This window comes from Globicephala melas, chromosome 6, assembly GCF_963455315.2.
Source record: "Globicephala melas chromosome 6, mGloMel1.2, whole genome shotgun sequence".
Classification (NCBI taxonomy): domain Eukaryota; kingdom Metazoa; phylum Chordata; class Mammalia; order Artiodactyla; family Delphinidae; genus Globicephala; species Globicephala melas.
Window position 1 is genome coordinate 86,250,981 of NC_083319.1, and position 18,574 is coordinate 86,269,554.

At 49.2% G+C, this 18,574-nt stretch overlaps 1 protein-coding gene and 1 non-coding gene across 5 annotated transcripts in view; both read right to left on the reverse strand.

Annotated features, from left to right (window-relative positions):
• Positions 1 to 878: 878 nt before the first annotated feature.
• Positions 879 to 18,574, reverse strand: part of FANCC (FA complementation group C) — a 281,309-nt gene continuing 263,613 nt past the window's right edge. For all 4 annotated transcript variants that reach the window (XM_060301110.1, XM_030832881.2, XM_060301112.1 and 1 more), the window contains 3 exons: positions 17,016 to 17,196; positions 13,185 to 13,391; positions 879 to 7,917 (listed from right to left, as the gene is read on the reverse strand). In XM_060301110.1, coding sequence (XP_060157093.1) covers positions 7,774 to 7,917; positions 13,185 to 13,391; positions 17,016 to 17,196 — 532 coding nt within the window. In that variant the 3' untranslated portion in view covers positions 879 to 7,773. The remainder of the gene's footprint in view (positions 7,918 to 13,184; positions 13,392 to 17,015; positions 17,197 to 18,574) is intronic.
• On the reverse strand, positions 8,598 to 8,704 carry LOC115840267 (U6 spliceosomal RNA). The gene has a single exon (XR_004034406.1). It is a non-coding gene; the product is annotated as a U6 spliceosomal RNA (small nuclear RNA).

The window sequence follows — 18,574 nt, forward strand, 5'->3', positions numbered from 1 at the left end:
TAAAGGTGCCACCGTGCTGGTGGCAGAGCAGGGGCGCCAGTGCAGGGGTCTCCTTTCTGAGTTACAGGTGGGGATGGAGGCCTCCTTTTCTCTGCAGCGTCATTTAACAATGAGTCTATCTTGGAACAGACAAATACAAATCTTCCTTCACACACTGATGATTATAAATTCTTTTCGCACACATCACAGATATAAACAGTATATCAACAGAAAGCGCGCGCTGCCCCACCTCGTCCTGCCCCTCCTCCAAGGCCACCGCGGTGAGGAGAGTGGCGGCAGAGACTGAGGCGGTGCCGCAGCACACGCGCGGCAGGGTGTACACCGTTCTTTCAGTGGCTCCGTTGTCTGGACATCACACAGCTCAAGAGGCAGTGGTCACAGTCTCCTTAGGTCCTTTTGTTCAGATCCCAGCCCTGCTAGCTGTCACCTGTGTGTAACCTCTCTGGGCTTTGGTTTCCTCATCTATAAACCATGGACAACTTCGTTAGGTGGTTGTGAGAATTAAATGAATTAATTTATGCAGAACTCTGATAACAGGGCCTGGCTTCAGCTATAAAGGTATGTGTTACCCTTTGATGGCTGGTTTACTTTATTCAACCAGCCCTCTACTGATGAACCTGTGAGTTGTTTCCAGTGGGCAGCGATCTGACACTGCACTGCGATAAAGCCCTGGGCATTTCACATATGCCCGGGCACCAGTGTGTCTGTGGGATAATTTCTAGACTTGCTCATGGTGGGCCCACGCAACCTGAAGTGGGGGAAGGCAGCTCTGAAGAACTGGCTTTTTGTTACTAGATAAAAGGATATGTAGTTTAAAAATTTTTTATTCAATGCTCTACCGTGGTAACACATACATAAAATTTACCATTTTAACCATTTTCAAGTGTACAGTTCAGGGGCATTAGGTACATTCACATTGTTGTGCGGCCATCACCACCATCCGTCCATCTCCAGAACTTTTTTATCACCCCAAAGTGAGACTCTCACCTGTTAAACAATAACCTGGAAGAGAATGGAATTCTCTCCTGCAGCCCATGGCACCTGTACGGTAACAGAATTACCATATGATCCAGCAATTCTACTTCCAGATGTATCCCCAAAATAACTGAAAGCAGAGACTCAAAGAGGTATTGGTCCACCGATGTTCACAGCAGTATTATTCACAATAGCCAAAAGGTAGAAATGTCCACCTTCCTATTTTCTGTCTCTCCAAATTTGATGGTTCTAGGTACCTCATACGAGGGAAATCATACAGTGGTGTCTTTTTTTGTCTGACTTATTTCACGTAGCAAAATATCCTCAAGGTTCATCCCCGTTGTAGCGTGTGTCAGAACTTCATTCTTTTTTAAGGGTGACTAATATTCCATCGTATGGATATGCCACATTTTGCTTATCCACTCACCTGTCCATGGACAGTTCTATCCACGCCTGCTGTGGGGTCTGGGTTTGCATCTTGCATAGAAAGGGTTCCCTTTCTGGCCTGAGGGCTGAAAACAGGATTCTTGGATTCTGCCTCAGGCCCCTTTCCCCGCTCCCGTGGAGAAGGACCCGCTCCTCCCCTCAAAGGACTAAGAAGTCTTCTTGGAAGCAGTGACCCAAAGGCTTTGAACTTGCAGACCCCAGGCAGTGGGGAGGGGGAGGCCAGGGGCTGAAATCAGGGTTTAATGTGAAAGTCTGCCAACCACAGGTGAGCAAGAAATTCTTAATGAAATACAAGAACATTCTTTCTACATTTTGGGAGTAGGAAAGTCTTGATTTTATAAACTAATTTTGTACTTATCTGAGTAATAGACTGTCTTCTCAGAGTGGCAGCAGCCTTCCAACCACCCTCATCCCTCCTCTTTTTCCAAGCAGAACTGCTCGTTTTCTCTGGAGAAAACCCACAGCCCCAGAGAGGAAACCTCCAGATACTTTGGTGGTAAAGAAAGAGGCCTAGGCATTTTTGTGTGTGTTTATTGTTATCTAAGAAGTAGAGCTCCAGCGTGATTTCTCAGCACCATCTTTCCCTGTTGATGGAAATGCCTTTACCATATATTAAATCCCAGTATGGACTAATTCAACAAATATTGGGCACCTGTTGTATGCCTGGAACTGTTCCAGGCACTTGTATTGGGGACGGTCAAGTATATAAGTAGACTACGTGGGGTCTAGAAGGTGTTATGTGTTAGGGACGAAAGCTGAGGGGTGGAGAGTGGGGTGCCACTGGAGACGGGGGCATCAGGCCATATGGAGGTGGTGACGTGAGCAGCTGAGGGATGGCTGTGCATGTCTGGGGAAGGTGTGTGTGCAGGACAGTGCATGCAAAGGCCCTGGGCCCCCGTGGCTGGAACAGGTGGGTGTGTGAAGGGGTCACAGAGAATATTAGGTGGTGAAGTCAGAGAGTAAAAGGGGGCCCATACTGTGTAGGGCCTTGAAAGCCACTTTAAGAGTGTTGAGTTTTACTGAATGAAGACGGGAGTTTTTGTCGTGCTCTGATCAGGGGTGTGGCATGATGGAACCAGCAAGGGATCGCTGAGATGCTGCAGAGGGGCCAGGGTGGCGGCGGGGAGAGCAGGCGGATGCTGGTGTCTGCGAGGAGGGCAAGGAGCGGTCCGATCCAGCGACGTCCTAGTGACTCAGACGTGGGGATGAGAGAGGAGTGAAAAATAACTACAGAATTGGGCCTGAGTCCCTGGAAAGACGGGACGGCCATCGACTGACTTGGGAAGACTGTGGTTTGGGGTCAGGGGGTTGGTGGCATCAGCTTTGGACCTGTTAGTTTGACATGGTCACCTGACCTCCCAGTGGAAATAGCCACTGGGCCGTAGGTATTCAGGTCTGCGGTCCGGGGAGGGTGCGGCCCCTCTGCACAGAGGTGGCTCGTGGAAAGCCCAGCAGAGTGAGGGTACACGTGGTGGTGGCCCGGGCGCACCCGCCAGGCCGAGGTCAGGGGTTGAGCAGGGCCCAGCCCCCTCAGGCTGAGGAGAAGCCCTGGAATGTTCCACCAGCCAGAGGAAGCTGTCAGGGAGGATGGAGACCCAGTGGGTCAGGTACTGCCCAGGCTGGTGCAGGAGGCCTGAGAATGGTTGGCTGGAGCCCCAAGGAGGGCCCTCGTCATAATGAGTCGAGCTTTAGAATTTGTGCGTACTCTTCATTATACTCCATCACACTTCACTTTCAGGATTTTCCTGGCTGTTCTTGAACGTTTATTTTTCCATATGAATTTTGGAGTCAGATCACCTAGTTCTCCTATTAGGATTCTATTAAGTCTAATTTATATCTCTAAGACAGTTACTGTTTCTATTCAGGATATCTTTCCAGAAGGAAAGAACCACCAGATAGAGAGCAGTGGTTCTCAACTTGGCAATGTCTGGGCAAAGTTTCGATCGTCGCTCCTAGGCTGGCACCTAGCTCAGAGAGGGTGGGACCAAGCCGCCGCCACAGAGACTTACCCGGTCCCCAGGGTAGTAGCGCCACACTGGAGAAGCCTAGCCTCGAATGCCTGCACGCTGGCTTTCTGCTAAGGGCCCTCGTCTTCCTTTTCTTACTGAGTAGAGTATCGGGCTGCTGCATGGCACTCATCCTTCTGCAGTGCTCGAGAAGAGTAGACAATAGGTAGTGTTGTGGACGTTCTTAATTCTCTTCCGCCCCCCAGGCTCTGGCCCCTTCCTGTCTGTGGGAGATGCAGTTGGCGGTGTCCAGTACCATCACAGAAGCGAAACCAGCTCCACACTTGCTTTCCCAGCTCCCCTTACAGCCTAAGTGCGGGTGGGGGACCTGGGCTTCTCTAGTCAGATGCAGCAGCTGGGACTGTGGCCAGCCCTTCAAGAGCGGGGTGCAGGGGCCTGTCTCGCCACTGAAGGTTGCAGACCTTGCAGGACGAGCTACAAGGGTTGCAGAATTCAGTGACAGCAGCAGCAGCAATTTCCTCACCAGGCCACTCTGAAGCTGGGTTTTGGGCACTGCTGCTGGCTGGCTAGAGCGAGGCCTCGTCTGCCTGACAATTCTGTGGGCTTCTAAATACCCTTTGGATTGCTTCCCTTGTGCTTTCAACATCGTGTCTGTTTCTGTTGCTTGCAACCAAGAATCCTGACTGATTCACATGGATTCATCATATGGTGAGAAGCACCAGAAGTCGAGATTTTCAACATTGACTTATGAGACTTTCTACTTCTACAGAAAAGCTAAGAAGTGTGACACTTTCAGTATCCAAGCATGCAAGTTTCCTACCCAAAACACCAAGTACAATAAGCTATATCACAGTTATGTCAGTACTGGGGAAAAAGGGAAGGTCCTACATTATCAACTTCCTTTATTACTGTCAGTCTATATATGAGAGAGATGATTTGGACCCATGCTATAAACAAACTGTGGACTTGAATTTTACAAGAAGGCTTTAAGACACATTTATTTTGCCTTAATTTTGGTTCTTTAAGAGTGAGATGGTTTGGTGATGATTAATAACTCAGGATTGTTTGACGAAACCCATGTCACACCCAGCGTCAGGCAGAGGAAGGATGCCATCACCAGCAGTGCTGGCTGTGGGTGACGTGGTGATGGGCTGGCAGAGGAAGAGGAAGGCAAGGACAGCAACACAGTCAAGTTCATTCTCGTCCTCCTTGGAGAGCACCATTTGGATTCCTTGTCGAATAAGGAAGAACATTCCTCACGTTTGTTCTCACTGTGCAAACGCCAGGCCCCTTTGTGTAACACAGGGACAGGCTCAGTTTAGATTTTCCTCACATGCCCAGGTCCGCATCCTCTCCAGGTATCCCTTCCAGTCCCTGTCCTTGACTCCTCCACTTCGATGGAAAGTGTAGCTTTCTGCTGGCCTCTGGAAGAGCTCCCGTTTTTGTCTAGTACCCTTGTCCCAGCAAGAACGGGGCCGAGAACGGGGCCGAATGAAGAAGCCGGAGCCCAGGAACGCCCGGACAGGGGCTTGTCCCCAGGTGCCCTCTGCTGTCTCAGATGCCTCCTGGACAAGATAAGAGGCCCTCAGCGCCCGGTGTCAGGAAGCAGAGTGATCGTCCAGAAAACCCATGCAGGCTGCTTGCAGTAGAACCGGGAGCGGCCAGCGTCCTGTGGGAGCCACGGGACGCGCGCTTCAAGGTGAGTGGAGCCGCGGGCCGAGTCCCTCCTTCCTGACACCCAGGGGAGCCCGGGGAGGCCGGAGCGCCGGGGCCATGAGTCTGAAACAGCAGAACGAGCAAGAGGGTGGGCTGTGCTTGTCAGATGCATTCCCGCTTGAGCAATGGGGGGAGCAACGTGTAGGTCAATTCCGCTGACACTCAGTGGTAGTATTTAAGTCTGGCTTAAAGGGAAAAAAGGGTATTTATGTGTGACGCACTTCATTTGGTTTTAGCAGCTCCTGCTGACTGCCGGCCCTGCAGTCACTCTCCTCGGCAGATTTCAGACATCTGGTGGCAAGATTCCCAGGCCTAGAGATAAACCACAATTGGTCTTTTCCAGGGGCAGACCTATCTGGGTTTCGTGAGACCTGAAGCTTCCATGACTGGGGAGTAGAGGGAAGCTTTCTCTGAGAAAGATAATACTTAACGAATACAAAATTAGTGCCATGTGACTTTCTATTTAGAATGACAAACTATAAAACAAATTACAAATCTGAAAAAGCTAACAAATTCTGCAAACATCATGAAGTCCTGATGAATAACATAACCTCTGTATTAATGGGTGGTCATTAATGCCTTTTCTCCCTATAGTTTTGGGCTCTGTCCTCTTTGACCCAAGTCCAAGGCTTAGGAGAACGTTAGAGGCTTTGTAAAGGAGTCGGGAAATACTACAAACAGACTGAGGTAAGGTCAGGACAGGAAGGGATTTTCCAGAAATGCAGCTTAAACAATCTGAGATAACGGTCTTGTTTTTATTGTTTGCTGTGAAATACAGTGTGAATGGATGTCCACGTGGAAGCGCACTCCCCACAGGGAGGTCTGGTTCCCAGTGGCCGCTTGGTTTAGGGGTTACTCACTGCCACCACACTAAGCCCTTTTCTTCATGTCCACAGAGGTTGGTCACAGCTTCCCTGGCAAAAGCCAACATAGGAGAGGCGCCCTCAACACCAAGGGAAGCATATGATGATGGCACTAGTGATAAAAGTATTTTAACAATATACCTTTCATACTGTAACATTTCTCTAAAGAAAGGCTCAGGTCAGAAGGTCTTTGAATTTTCCAGATCTTCAGGTGGATCCGTATACCAAAACAAGTAACTCCCCTAAAAGCTCAACCTCTAATACATCAAAACTCTACTTATACCTCAAACAGGAGCCAAGAATGAGGGAAATTCAGAGATGACTGATGCAGAAATCCAAGTGAGAAAAGTCTGGACTCACTCGACAAACAGATCATACACAAAAGAGCAAAAGAATAAACCTGAAAGGAAAAAAATACCTTCAACTAATGTGAAATAAATATTAATGTTGGCGTTGCCAATTCTTTTTTTTTTAATAAATTTACTTATTTTATTTATTTTTGGCTGCGTTGGGTCTTCTTTGCTGCACGCAGGCTTTCTCTAGTTGGGGTAAGCGGGGGCTACCCTTCGTTGCAGTGCGCGGGCTTCTCGTTGCGGAGCATGGGCTCTAGGTGTGTGGGCTCAGTAGTTGTGGCTCGCGGGCTCTAGAGCGCAGGCTTAGTAGTTGTGGTGCACCCACTTAGCTGCTCTGCAGCATGTGGGATCTTCCTGGACCAGGTCTCGAATCCGTGTCCCCTGCATTGGCAGGCAGATTCTTTTTTTTTTTTTTTGCGGTACGCGGGCCTCTCACTGCTGTGGCCTCTCCCGTTGTGGAGCACAGGCTCCGGAGGCGCAGGCTCAGTGGCCATGGCTCACGGGCCCAGCTGCTCTGCGGCATGTGGGATCTTCCCGGACCGGGGCACGAACCCATGTCCCCTATATCGGCAGGCGGACTCTCAACCACTGCGCCACCAGGGAAGCCCGGCAGGCGGATTCTTAACCACTGTGCCACCAGGGAAGCCCCCAATTCTTTATTAGAAGTTTCCAATTCCCATTTTAGTGAATAGAGAACTGACACATACTCTCATCCAATGTTTCTAGAACACATCCTGTACCCTCCCGTCAGCCACCTTTGAGGTAATATGAGCTCTTTTGGTAACAGCCAGTGCTTAGCCAGTATAAAGCAAAAAGCCCCAAAGCTGGCTTTATTTCATTGCTAAGCAGTGTTGCTACCCCGTCACCACTACTTGCTACTGGGCTTGGGTGGGCTCTGCTCAGGGGGCACGGGAGGGAAACTTGAGGGATCCTGACTATCCTGGATGAAGAACGTCTTAGGGGAGCAAGAGAGTATCCCGGTGGATAAGACGAAATACCAGTAACAATTACAGGACTTCTTAGAAAAGAGATCTGTGGAAAACAGCTAAGTTACCTTCTAAATTGATCAGTGGTTCATGACCAATTTCTTGGTCCAAAAAGTTTGAAACATCCAAATAATAGTTGTGCATCTTGGTTTGATGGGGGGGGGCGGGGAAGGAAATAAAAATCTGTTCTCCCATCCAAGCCTTTTCTTGAGTGATTCTCTAATCGACATCCGGGCTGAACAGGCACAGGGAACGCTGAAGCATAACCCCGTCATTAGTGAGTAAATCTCACTGAATTCAGGCTAAAGCACCTGACTTCTCAGTTTGTAAAATATGTGCTACCAGATCTTGCCAAGACGTTTATGGCTCATTCTTGCAACTCAAGGAGGGAATGCATGCGACAAACAGGCCATAAGAAGCGGCCCCACCATTTCATCGCGTAGCCTCCCTGGTTAACTTGCCTGGGCTAGGCTTGCCCACGCAGCTCTGCGAGGAGCTCTCTGGCCAGTTTCCTCGACCTAGGGGCTTCCACACAAAGATGGTCCCATCTGTACAAGGTCTGGTCCAGAAAGCCAATAATCTCGTGCATTATTGCATCAGTCTGAGCCATCTGCAATGAGGACAGAAGAAAGAGAAGGCAAATTAAAACACTTTCCAGACAGATTCATCTCTTCGTCCAGTGGACCAGCTGTAACCATCCTGTCCCCCAAAAGCACCTGCATTCCTATCAGCTCCAAAGGGCTCTTGTTTTGTCTTCAAGGTGATTAGCAAAGCGAATGTGTTCTCAGAGGTGGGCCATCTAGTGAGCAGAGCCACTTCCTAATGCTGGCCCTCTCAGACCCACAACGGCTACAGACAAATGCTGTTTCTTGGAACACCCATCACGAGCTTTGGGGTTATTTGCCATGGGGAGCAGAGGCCAATGAGCATGCTGTGGCTTGACTTCCTGCAAAAGGCTTGCACTACTATGAGAACTGGAAAATGCTGAAAAGAGAGTGCCACCTGTTCTTACACAAACAGCTTTATAAATGGCATTCTTGGGCTGGCGGCAGGCCCACTTGTTTGTTAATAGGCACCCAAGGTTTTAACACTTGATTCTTAAGGGAAGCAGGAAACACAGGAACTGTCAGTTCTGCTAAATACAGCCTTAGCTGTTGGTACCCATAAAGGGAGGATAAGAATCTAACGATTTATCTGCGTGGAGAATTTACTGTGATTTTTTTTTTAGACACAAGCATATTGAGAACCTCTGTTTTTGAGAGCAGTCCACATATTCATTTCTTTTTTCTTTTAAATATGGAACGCTTCACGAATTTGCATGTCATCCTTGCACAGGGGCCATGCGAATCGTCTCTGTGTCCTTCCAATTTTAGTCTATGTGCTGCCAAAGTGAGCACCACATGTTCGTTTTTCACGTGTGAATCAAATATTTAAGTAGCCTGAGTAGCCCAAGGTCAGCTCCTCCTCTGTGTCCACACTGGGCCCTTCTGGTAGGGTGACCAGCCACCCTGGTCCAGCTGGGACTCTCCTAGGGCCCAGGACAGCCTTTAATCCCAGGCCACCCCTGGCCATGAGTCAAGGCAGACTCTCACTGCAGCACGGATACTAAGTGAGTGGCAGCGGGGGAAGCCCTGGGCCCCCTGGACAGCACTGGTGCTCCCTGGCCAGCTACTGGCAGTGGCCCAAGCTGAGAGGGCTCTGCTGGGGGCGGGGGGCAGGCTGCCAGCCTGGGTGGGGTTCACCATGGCTCTTGGTGTCCACAGAATCCTCTCTTGGTTTTCCTCAGAAGTCACAGATGCTGTAGATGACTTTACGGATGAAACAACATGAGCTTCCCTGGGACGCCTTAGAAGAGTTAATTTAGTACCTCAGACCCGAGTGGGGGAAGACTGCCTCCCGCGCCAGTGCCCAGGGACCGTGGGGGCTCCTCGGAGCCGGACGCGGGGCAGCGGTGCCGTCACCGGCCCTCTTACAAGCCACCTCGATGCCCATGTTCCACTTTGTCTCTGGGCACATACAAACCCCGCCTCACTGCCACTGAGGGAGGGGAAGCCGCGTCCTGCAGGGCTCAGCTGAGGGCATCCTTGTGGAGGTCAAATTCATCTTGAGCTCAACAATTATAGAACTGAACTCTATATTTCAGATTCTGGCTAACTTTTGGCTGTTACTGCTATGGTCCAGCAACAGAAGACAGAAGGAGAGGGAGAGAGAAACGTGAGCTCAGGGCAGGACGAGGGGCAGCAGGAATCCGGGTACCAGCCAGGCTGCTAGCGCCTCATCCTCCTCATCGAGGCTCAAGGAGGAGAGAGCGGAGCTGGTAAAGCAGGAACAGGGCAGAGAAGCAGAACAAGGGGTGGGAAGGGCGGGGGTTCCGATGAAGGGATTCAGTGGAGACTCAGAAGCTGAGCCCTGGGGCCCGTGCGGGAGCCTGAGGAAGTGGGGGAGCGTGCTGTGGCCGAGGCTGGGGTGTGAGGCCAGGAGAGGAGGAAGGAGGAAGGTGAGCCGATGGCACAAGGGGCAGCTCAGAGGAGGATCGAAGGCCGCAAAGAGACAGGGCTCAGACGCACAGCCTATAGCGAGCACGGCTCTCCAGCGCTGAGGGCAAGACAAGAGGGCCAAGACCAGGACCCGGGCCCAGAAGCTGGCCCTGCTCCCACCTCTCTGAGTCCACATCAAAGCCAGGCCAGGGCTAGGGTCCTGAGGGTGGTGATGCCAAAGCCCCTCAAAGAGAAAGGCCGTCCACCTGCTCCTGGCCAAGCAGACCGACCCAGGGCTCTTCCCAGGCTGCCCACAGAGGGAGGCACCAAGGAGCCCACGAGGGGCTGGCACTGGGTGGACCCCTGCCACCTGTCCTGCTGTAGCTGCTCTTGCCGGGCTGCCTTCAACCGATCGTGTGGCCACTGCAGGAAAGCTTCGAGTTAGGAAGGCCGGCATGTTTGTTAGTTGAAACAGTTACTGAACATCTGCAAGGACAGCGCCCAGGAGGCGCTCTCAGCTGTGACGGGCTCCAAGGTGCCCGGGAGGCCAGCACCCACCTCCTAAGGAGCCGGTGCGGGAAGAGAAAACACCGAGCTTCATCCTTTAGTTAATCTTCTTTGCAGCTGAGCTGACTTCTGAACGTGAATGAAGGCGCCGGGTTGCCCCAGGCTCAGGTGTGGACCAGCAGTGCTGATGCGTGGCTGCAGGTGAGCTGTTCTGTGGCGATGGGGCTCCAGCATCGGCGGCAACCCTGAGCTTGGTGACACGACCAGCTCCTGGGCCCCAGCAGCCAGTCTGTGGGTGAGACCTGAGGGCGGTCTGTTGTGAACCTGGACTGTCTCCCCAGAATGGAGGGAAATGTGACTGCAATACAGAAGCAGAGACCTGCGTGTCTCTGAGGAGCTGTCTCTGGGTTACATTCTCTCACACCCTACGTGCCGGGCCGGCCGTGATCTCCTTGGCCTGCTCTCCACTCCCAGGGTGACAGGACACTAGAGGAGCAGGGGTGTGCAGGCTCAGGGAGGAGGGGCGGCCGGGTCTGAGCAGGCTCCACGGGCTGAGGCCCCTCCCACAGGTGTCCAGGGCCTGGGCAGGAAGTCAGAGGTCAGGCAACAAAAATGCCACCAGCACCTGCATGATTCAGAAGTGTCTGCCTTTGACTTTTAAAATAACTTTCAATTTTAGAACAGTTTTAGATTTATAGTTTGACCCAAAAGAAAATACTGAGAAATTCCATATCCCCTACACTCAGTTTTAGTATAGTACATTTGTCAGAATTAATGAACCGATATTAATATGTTTTATTAACCTTATCTTTAGGTCAGGCTTTTCCTCAGTTTTTCCCTAATGTCCTTCTTCTGTTCCAGGATTCCATCCAAGACACCACATTACATTTACTCATCATCCCTCCTTAGGCTCTTCTTGGCTGTGACAGTTTCTCAGACTTTCCTGTTTTTGATGACCTTGACAGTCTTAAGGAGGACTGGTCAGTTATTTTTGTCAAATGTCCTTCAACTGGGGTTTTTGTCAGTTTGGGGTAGGAAGGCCACAGAAGTAAAGTGCACGTTCATCGCTTCATATCAACGTGACTTATCCCTGCTGATGCTGACCTTGATCACCTGGCTGAGGTAGTGGCCGAAAAGTGACTATTATAATTTACACTTGGCCAGAGAAAAAGTTGGTTGATACCAAGTTCTGCAGATATGAGGACATTATTTAACTCTCACCTGTGTAGTTCCCCACCTCAAATGGATTTGGAGGTGAGATGTGCACTTTATAAAAGCACACGATAGATCATTGTGCTGGGGCGGGCCCTGAGGAGATGGCACCCAGCAGGTGACAAGCAAGTCCTCCTCTGCTCTCGGCCACACCCAGGCTCTGGGAGGTCTTCTGTCTGAGCCCGAGAGGGCGGACTGACAGGCTGGCTGCGTGGTCTGCCCACCCCACACACGTTGTTCTCCTAGGAGCAAGGAGAACCTTGTGGGCACTGGTTACTGGGGTTCTTGGCAGTCCCACTGGTCACTGGGACTTTCTTCATGTTCACATTCAAACAGAGCCTGCCCTGGAGGGGAGCGGGAGGGGGTCTCTGGGTACTGGGAACATTCCTGTCTTGATTTGCTTGCTGGCTGCATGGGTGTTTTTGGTTTGCAAAAATTCATCAAGCTATACCTTTCTGTATATACCTTCTATGACAATAAAAAGTAAAAACAAAAACAGAAAAAAACCTAACTCCAAGAACCAGCACATTGTGGTTTTTTGGGTTTTTTTTTTGAGATGAGCTCATAACATAAAATTTGCTATTTTAATCATTTTTATATGTACAATTCAGTGGCATCAAGTACATTCACAATGCTGTACAACCACCACTGCTGTCCATTTCCAAAACTTTTTCATTATCCCAAACAGGAACTCTGCACCACTCCCCAGCCCCTAATAACCTCTATTCTACTTTCTGTCTTGTTTTCCATTTTGTTTGGCTTGGTTTACAGTGTATGTCCTAGTGGGTGTGGAGCGGTACCTCATTGTGGTTTTGACTGCATTTCCCTAAGAGCTAATGATGTTGAACATTTTATTCATATGCTTATTGGCCATTTGTACATCTTCTTTGGAGAGATGTCTAAATTCACTGCCAGTTTTTGAACTGGGTTGTTTTACTGTTGTTGAGCTGTACAAATTCCTTTTATAGTCTAAACACTAAACATTAAACCCCTATCAGATATGTGATTTCCAAATATTTCCAAGTATAAATTCAAAATTTTTCTCCCATTTCAAGATTTGTCTTTTCACCTTCTAGATAGTGTCCTTTGATTTGCAAAGCTTTTTATTTTGATGAAATCCAATGTATTTTTTCTTTTGTTGCCTGTGCTTTTAGTGTCATTATTCAAGTAATCATTGCTGAGTCCCATGCCATAAGCGGTGCCACGTTTGACTTGGACCGTAAAGAACCCCTCAGGTCAGCTGGGCTTCCAGAAGGAGCTCTCTGTAATTAGCAAACTTTTAAAAAAATTAACACATGAAATTCTTTGAGCCACTGCAGTGACCATATTCTCACTGAAGGCTTGTTTCTCTTCACGAGGAGGAAGAGTCATGGACTGTAACTGAAAGACAACAGCCTGGGGAGACAGGAGGTGAGCTTTCACCGTGGGCCCTGGCAGTGAGCTGTGTGACCTGGGAGACGTGCGCTCCCTTGTCTGAGCCTCCCTTCCCTCTCCTGTGCCATGCCGGTGTCGCATAGGGCAGGCTCTGGGTCTGGCCCAGCCGTCCCCTCCCGGCCTGTCCAGCCACGTTTGGACAGCATCTTGGTACCCACACTCTTCAAAGGCTGGGTCCTTGGGTGATAACCCACCTTTTCCCTAGGATGAGAATGAGAATCAGGATGCCAGAAAAGGGGAGACTTACGAGTGTGATGACTTCCCGGGCAATCGCGTGGCCTCCGGGAGCCCAGAGCAGGAAGTTCAGGAGGAGGCGCCTGATCAGCTGCTGACAGGCAGGCGGTCTGAGAGCTCCCTCCCCGCCCTCTCCAGCTGCCGCCTGCAGGTCCCTGGCCGAGAGGGTGGGACTCCTGAGCAGCTTCATGAGGCGGCTGAGCACGGCCTTCACCTCCACCTGGGAAGTATAATTTCAAAGGGAAGCGATTAGGGAAGAGTCAGGACACGCAGGTTGTAGGATGACTCAGTTCTTTGAAGCAACCCCCAGAAACGGGAGAGGACTGGCGCCCGAGGGAGGGCAGGTGGGGCGGACCATGTCAGAGTTTACACACTGCTCCACACAAACCCAAATGCGCGTAATGGAAATTTCTTGACTTTCTTTCGTCCTGCTCACTAAGCAGCCAGGGCATCATGCCAGGAATCGACCTTTTTTTTGTATGAAAGGAAATGGAGAAAAGTCCTCAGCAGAATGTAGTCAGATTTTTATATTGTGGGAAAAAGAACAAAAGGCTCCTTGAAGACTTGTTCACTATCACAGCCACAGGTCAATTAAAGCCCAGTGCTCGGACCTCCGCTGAGCCAACGTGCTGATAAGAAGGAGGTTGGCCTTTTTGCCACCTTCGGCAGGGAGGAAGCGCGTGCATGCACACACACGCGCGCGCACACACACACACACACGTACCACGCTGGTTTGGTTTAGACACTGGGACACTGTTCATACATGTTGAAAGCTCAAACAGAGGTCACAAGTCTGTGGAATCCACATAGTAATAGTGGCTGTTATAGGTCTGTGGGTTGTTTTTGCATAAAAAATATTTATTTCATGCTGAGATTTCTGTTTGCTCTAAGAATGGTACATCAAGTTGTGACTTGGAAAACCGTAAAAACTGAAAGCTGTAGATCCAAAATGCCACATGGAACTCATGAAGAGCTATGTTCCCTCATTTCCAGAAGAATACTTAGGCCTACTCTGAAAATTCCCATGACCGATTTTATGGATTTTGTGTGAGTCGTTTTTTTCCCTGGAAGTTAAGGCTTCATTCAATGAAATCTGTCATAAGCTCCAGAACACTAGCAGTGCTGTGTGAGCGACTCCAATCACAAGGCAAGACCGTGAGAAACTGCACCCCAGGGCCCTTCCATGCAGGAGGGCGGTGTCCCTCACCCCCTCTTCTCTTGCCCGGGACCAGCCTGCCCTCGTCTGACAGCGTCTACGGGGGCCCACGGCTGTCCTGCGTCTAGGTAGGTCTGCAAAAATGTCAGGGCTTAGGAAGCAATGCCTCCATATCCATTTTCTTCCTGACTGGCATTTGATTTTCTCCTCTCGTCCAGTATTCCCTGAGGCTTGTCTTCTTCCTTTCTCTTTCACTCCAGGCCGTCTTTCCCTTCAAATACCTTCCTCACATGCCCAAAACTTTAATGCTTTCTAAAAATCTTTTCAGGAGAAAAATATAAGCTTTCTTTTCTAAGTATTAATTTTTACCCTGCATTATGAAAATTTATATATGCTCACTGTAAAACATTTGAAAAAGAAAAAGAATCAAAATGACTGTAACTCCACTATCCAAAGAGACTCGTTGAAAGTGAGGTTTACATCCTTATCATCTTTTTTCTATGCATTGTGAACACAGCACTCACTATACATAAGGTATTCTAGTTTTCACAGTTCACTCTAAGCAATTTACCATTATCTGTAGCACATTTTCTTTGATAACATGATTTTTCATGGTAGAATGCTATTCTGTGGTTGTAATACACCACAATTTATTTAGCCGGTATCCTTACTGTTGAAATGTAGGCCATCTTCAGTTATTGCAGTTACCAACAATGCTGCAATGATCTCGTACATAAATCTTTCTATGGCTCTCTAACTACTTCCTTAGGGTAATTCCTAGAAGTAGAATGACAGGGTTAAAGAGTATGAACCCTCACCTAATTCTTAAGAGTATACAGACATAGTTGTTTTTTATCATGATTTAATTCAAAGTCAGCAAAAGGAGATGAACACTGGCTGGCAGAGAACATGGTTTGCAGAGTGGAGCGGTCTCTGAGCCGGCCGTACGCGTCTCAGGCAGGAACGGCTGCTCTTTGCCCCACCCCCTCCCAATCCTGCACCTCAAGGATGCCCAGCAGAGGTGACGGTTCCAGTCACAGAACGCTGCTGCGTACAGTCCGGTACTGTGATTTAATTATGCCTTTCAAGGCAAAGGCACAGATATTGTCAAGCTCAGTCAAATCTTACAATAATCATGCTTTCAAAGACAGTTCACAGTTTGTCAAGTCATCCAACAGACCATCAAAGGTCAGGAGAGCGAGAAGTATGCACTACTAGTTAAACTAGGAAAACTGGGCCCCATTTGCTCCCCGGGATGCCGCACAAACTGGTGCCTCAGGTTGAGCACCGAGAAGGAAGAGGAAGGAAACACACGTACTGGCACTAAACGACTGAGTGAGCTAATCTGTTTTTATCCAGGCTGCAAAGCACCCCCTGAGTAAGAACTAGGCGTAAGTTTTATTAAAAAAAAAAAAGAAAAAAAAAAGGACCAACTTAACTAGTAGAAAGATAGGCCAATGCAGAACTCTCTAGAAAATAAACCTTATTGGACAATTTATTTCTCTACACTTCAAAAGTAATCTGTCAGCTTCTATGATAGATTTGGAATTTAACATATAACCTACCAGTTTAGCTTATACAGAATCAAATATAAAGTATATAAAAAGGCTTCAGAAATCATTAGTGCTTCATACATTTAAATTATTAAAATTAAGATAATGAAAAATTAGGATTCTCTTCAATTAGTTTAATGTGATATTTTAAAAGGGAAAAATAGGCTTTCTTTTTAATCAGATAGCAATTCTGAGATACATGTTAATTTCTAAAAAAAATGTTCTATTTTTGATCCAAAATCATCACCAAATTTCAACTTTTAAAAATCCCAACTCTTTTCTTTCTCCTGCCACATAACATGCTTTTAAACAAGTAAAATATACAGCCATACCTGAACTAGTCTGTTTTGTTCAAACAGAAAACATCAAGCAAATAGGAGCACTGCTCTCTACATAAAGAAACCTGCTCCCTTTAATTATTAAAATCAGCAAAAAGCGCCGGCAGTTGAACTTTTACAAACCAGCAAATGTTTGTAAGGAAGGCGCAAATGCCTTTAATCAAAACATTGCTCCTGTTAATATTATATTCCACACAAAATAACAACTGTCTCTGCCACAGACAGCTAGCCACTCCTGTACTTTGCTGCTCTGTTATTTAGGAAATGACCAAGTCCTTTTTCAGAAACTAAGTGGTTAATATCATGTGATTACTTTTCTAAGAGTTCTAAACAAAGCCGGTTCTGTGAGGATCTATTGACTGATCCAAGAAAGGAGTTAAGTCAAGACGGAAGCAGACAGTGCCAGGCCACTGATCAGAAAGAGGACGATGCTCCTCAGAAGAGGGGTCAGACCCTGCATGGGTCTGGAGGGAGCGGCCCCAGGGCCAGGCATGCCCGTGAAGCATGACAGAGTGGCAGTGACCAAGAAGAGATAAGATGACCCAGGGATGGAAGGGCTGCACCTCATCTCCTGGGTGCCTCCCAGGACAGCAGGCAGCGCCTGGCCTCCAGTCCACTCCTGAGGGCAGGAAAACACCTCGACCCCAGGCCCAGCTCCCACTCACTCGTCCAGGCGGATGTCTGCATGTACCTGCTGAGGTGCCTGGGGGTCAGTGAAAGCCACACCCACTGCAGGGCCCCTTCCAGCCCCTGAGAGACTGATCCTGAGGCCGCACACCATAGGCCTGGCCACCCACCATGGTCTGTGCTCTCTGCTGATGCCCAGCTCCCGGACCGCAGCTGAAAGCCAGGAGCCACAGCAGGGCCTCTGGAGCTTCAGCCTCAGCCTCCGACGTCAGTAACTGCTCAGCCGCCATGTCAGCCCATCCTCCAAAGTGAACGAACAAAAACCAGCTCTCAAAGGGGCCTCCGTAGGACCTGGAACAGAACCAGAACACATGGCAGCCGGGCAACTTGATTGCTTTTTTCTTTAGGTTCTTAAAGCAACTTGTGTTTGTGAATGGTTGGCTTCAATTGTTCTTATCCACTGAAGTACAACTTGCAAGGAATACGAGTTAGCCTCAGAAAAAGAGCTCACAATGCCGCCCTGAACCTGTCACAGGACTTTCAATGGCATGCCTTTCAAAACCTCATGTGCCCTGAGGACCTCAGACATTTAAATCTTTAAATCAAGGTCATGCAGGGACACTGAGTGCAAACAGGCCTTCGAGAAAGGAAGGTTTTGGCCCATGATCATCAAGAACGACGCAAGATGAGAACCTGCAGGCCCACGGCTCTGCCTTCTGCGTGGCCTGCACAGCCAGGCTGCTGTGGAGAGTGGGGCCCCTCAGCCACCAGGCAGCCGCCCAGGTAGCCCCAAGCAAGAAACGAGGGGGCTCCCTGGGGTCCAGACGGAGACCAGAGAAGGGACACAGGCCGAAACACGTGCTATTCCTTTTCTCACAAGACAAAAGATTCTGGTCAGTATTTTGGCAATTATGAATTTTTAATGAGCTGTATATTATACTCTTTCCTGGCATCAAGTATACATCAATGCTGAAAAGTTAAAGCTTTTGTGAAGCTATCCTTTTGTCACACAGGGAACCGGGAGTTGCAATAAAGGGTAGACTCTGCTTAAGGTAAGGACCCACTAATTTTGCATAGTGACAGTCCTAGCAGTTTAACATCTCCCCTGGGAGAAATGGAGCAGGACTGGCCTGAGATTAGCATAGAGCAGAACTTTCCTTCTGAACTGGGGAAGCTCCTAGAACAGGAAAGCTCTGAGCCCCTCTGCAGCGCTCCGTCTTTGCTGGATCTGGGTGCGTGGCCCCCTGCTTGGCCCGTGGAATCCCCAAGCCAGCGCCGTTCCCACCTCTCCTAGTCACTGCTCTCCTCCTGTTCAAGTCCTCCCCGAAAACAAGTGATTAAATGTTCTGAAATCTAACTTGCAAAACAATGACAGAAAAGGAAGAAGGAGGAGCACCAGTCTTACTCCCTTGTCCCCACAACAGGGAGAGCTGATGCTCCAGGGGCCACATGAGCAGTGGGCTGGGTTATGTCTCAGAAGCAAGGAACCAGCTCCAGAGGGTCTCCTTCCTGCAGGCCTCACGGACGAGTGAGCTGAGCAAGGGCTCCCCCATGCTCGCTGCCCCCACATGGGCATCCCTCCTGGATCACGGCTCAAGGCCTGGTCATTCTGCCTCTCTTCCTCTAGCAGCCGAGTGTGCAATGCAGTCCCATGGGGCTGGCTGAGAAGGTGCCTAAGGCTGCTCACAGAGCCCTCCCCGCGGTGGCCCTGAAGCCTAGTTGAGGCAGA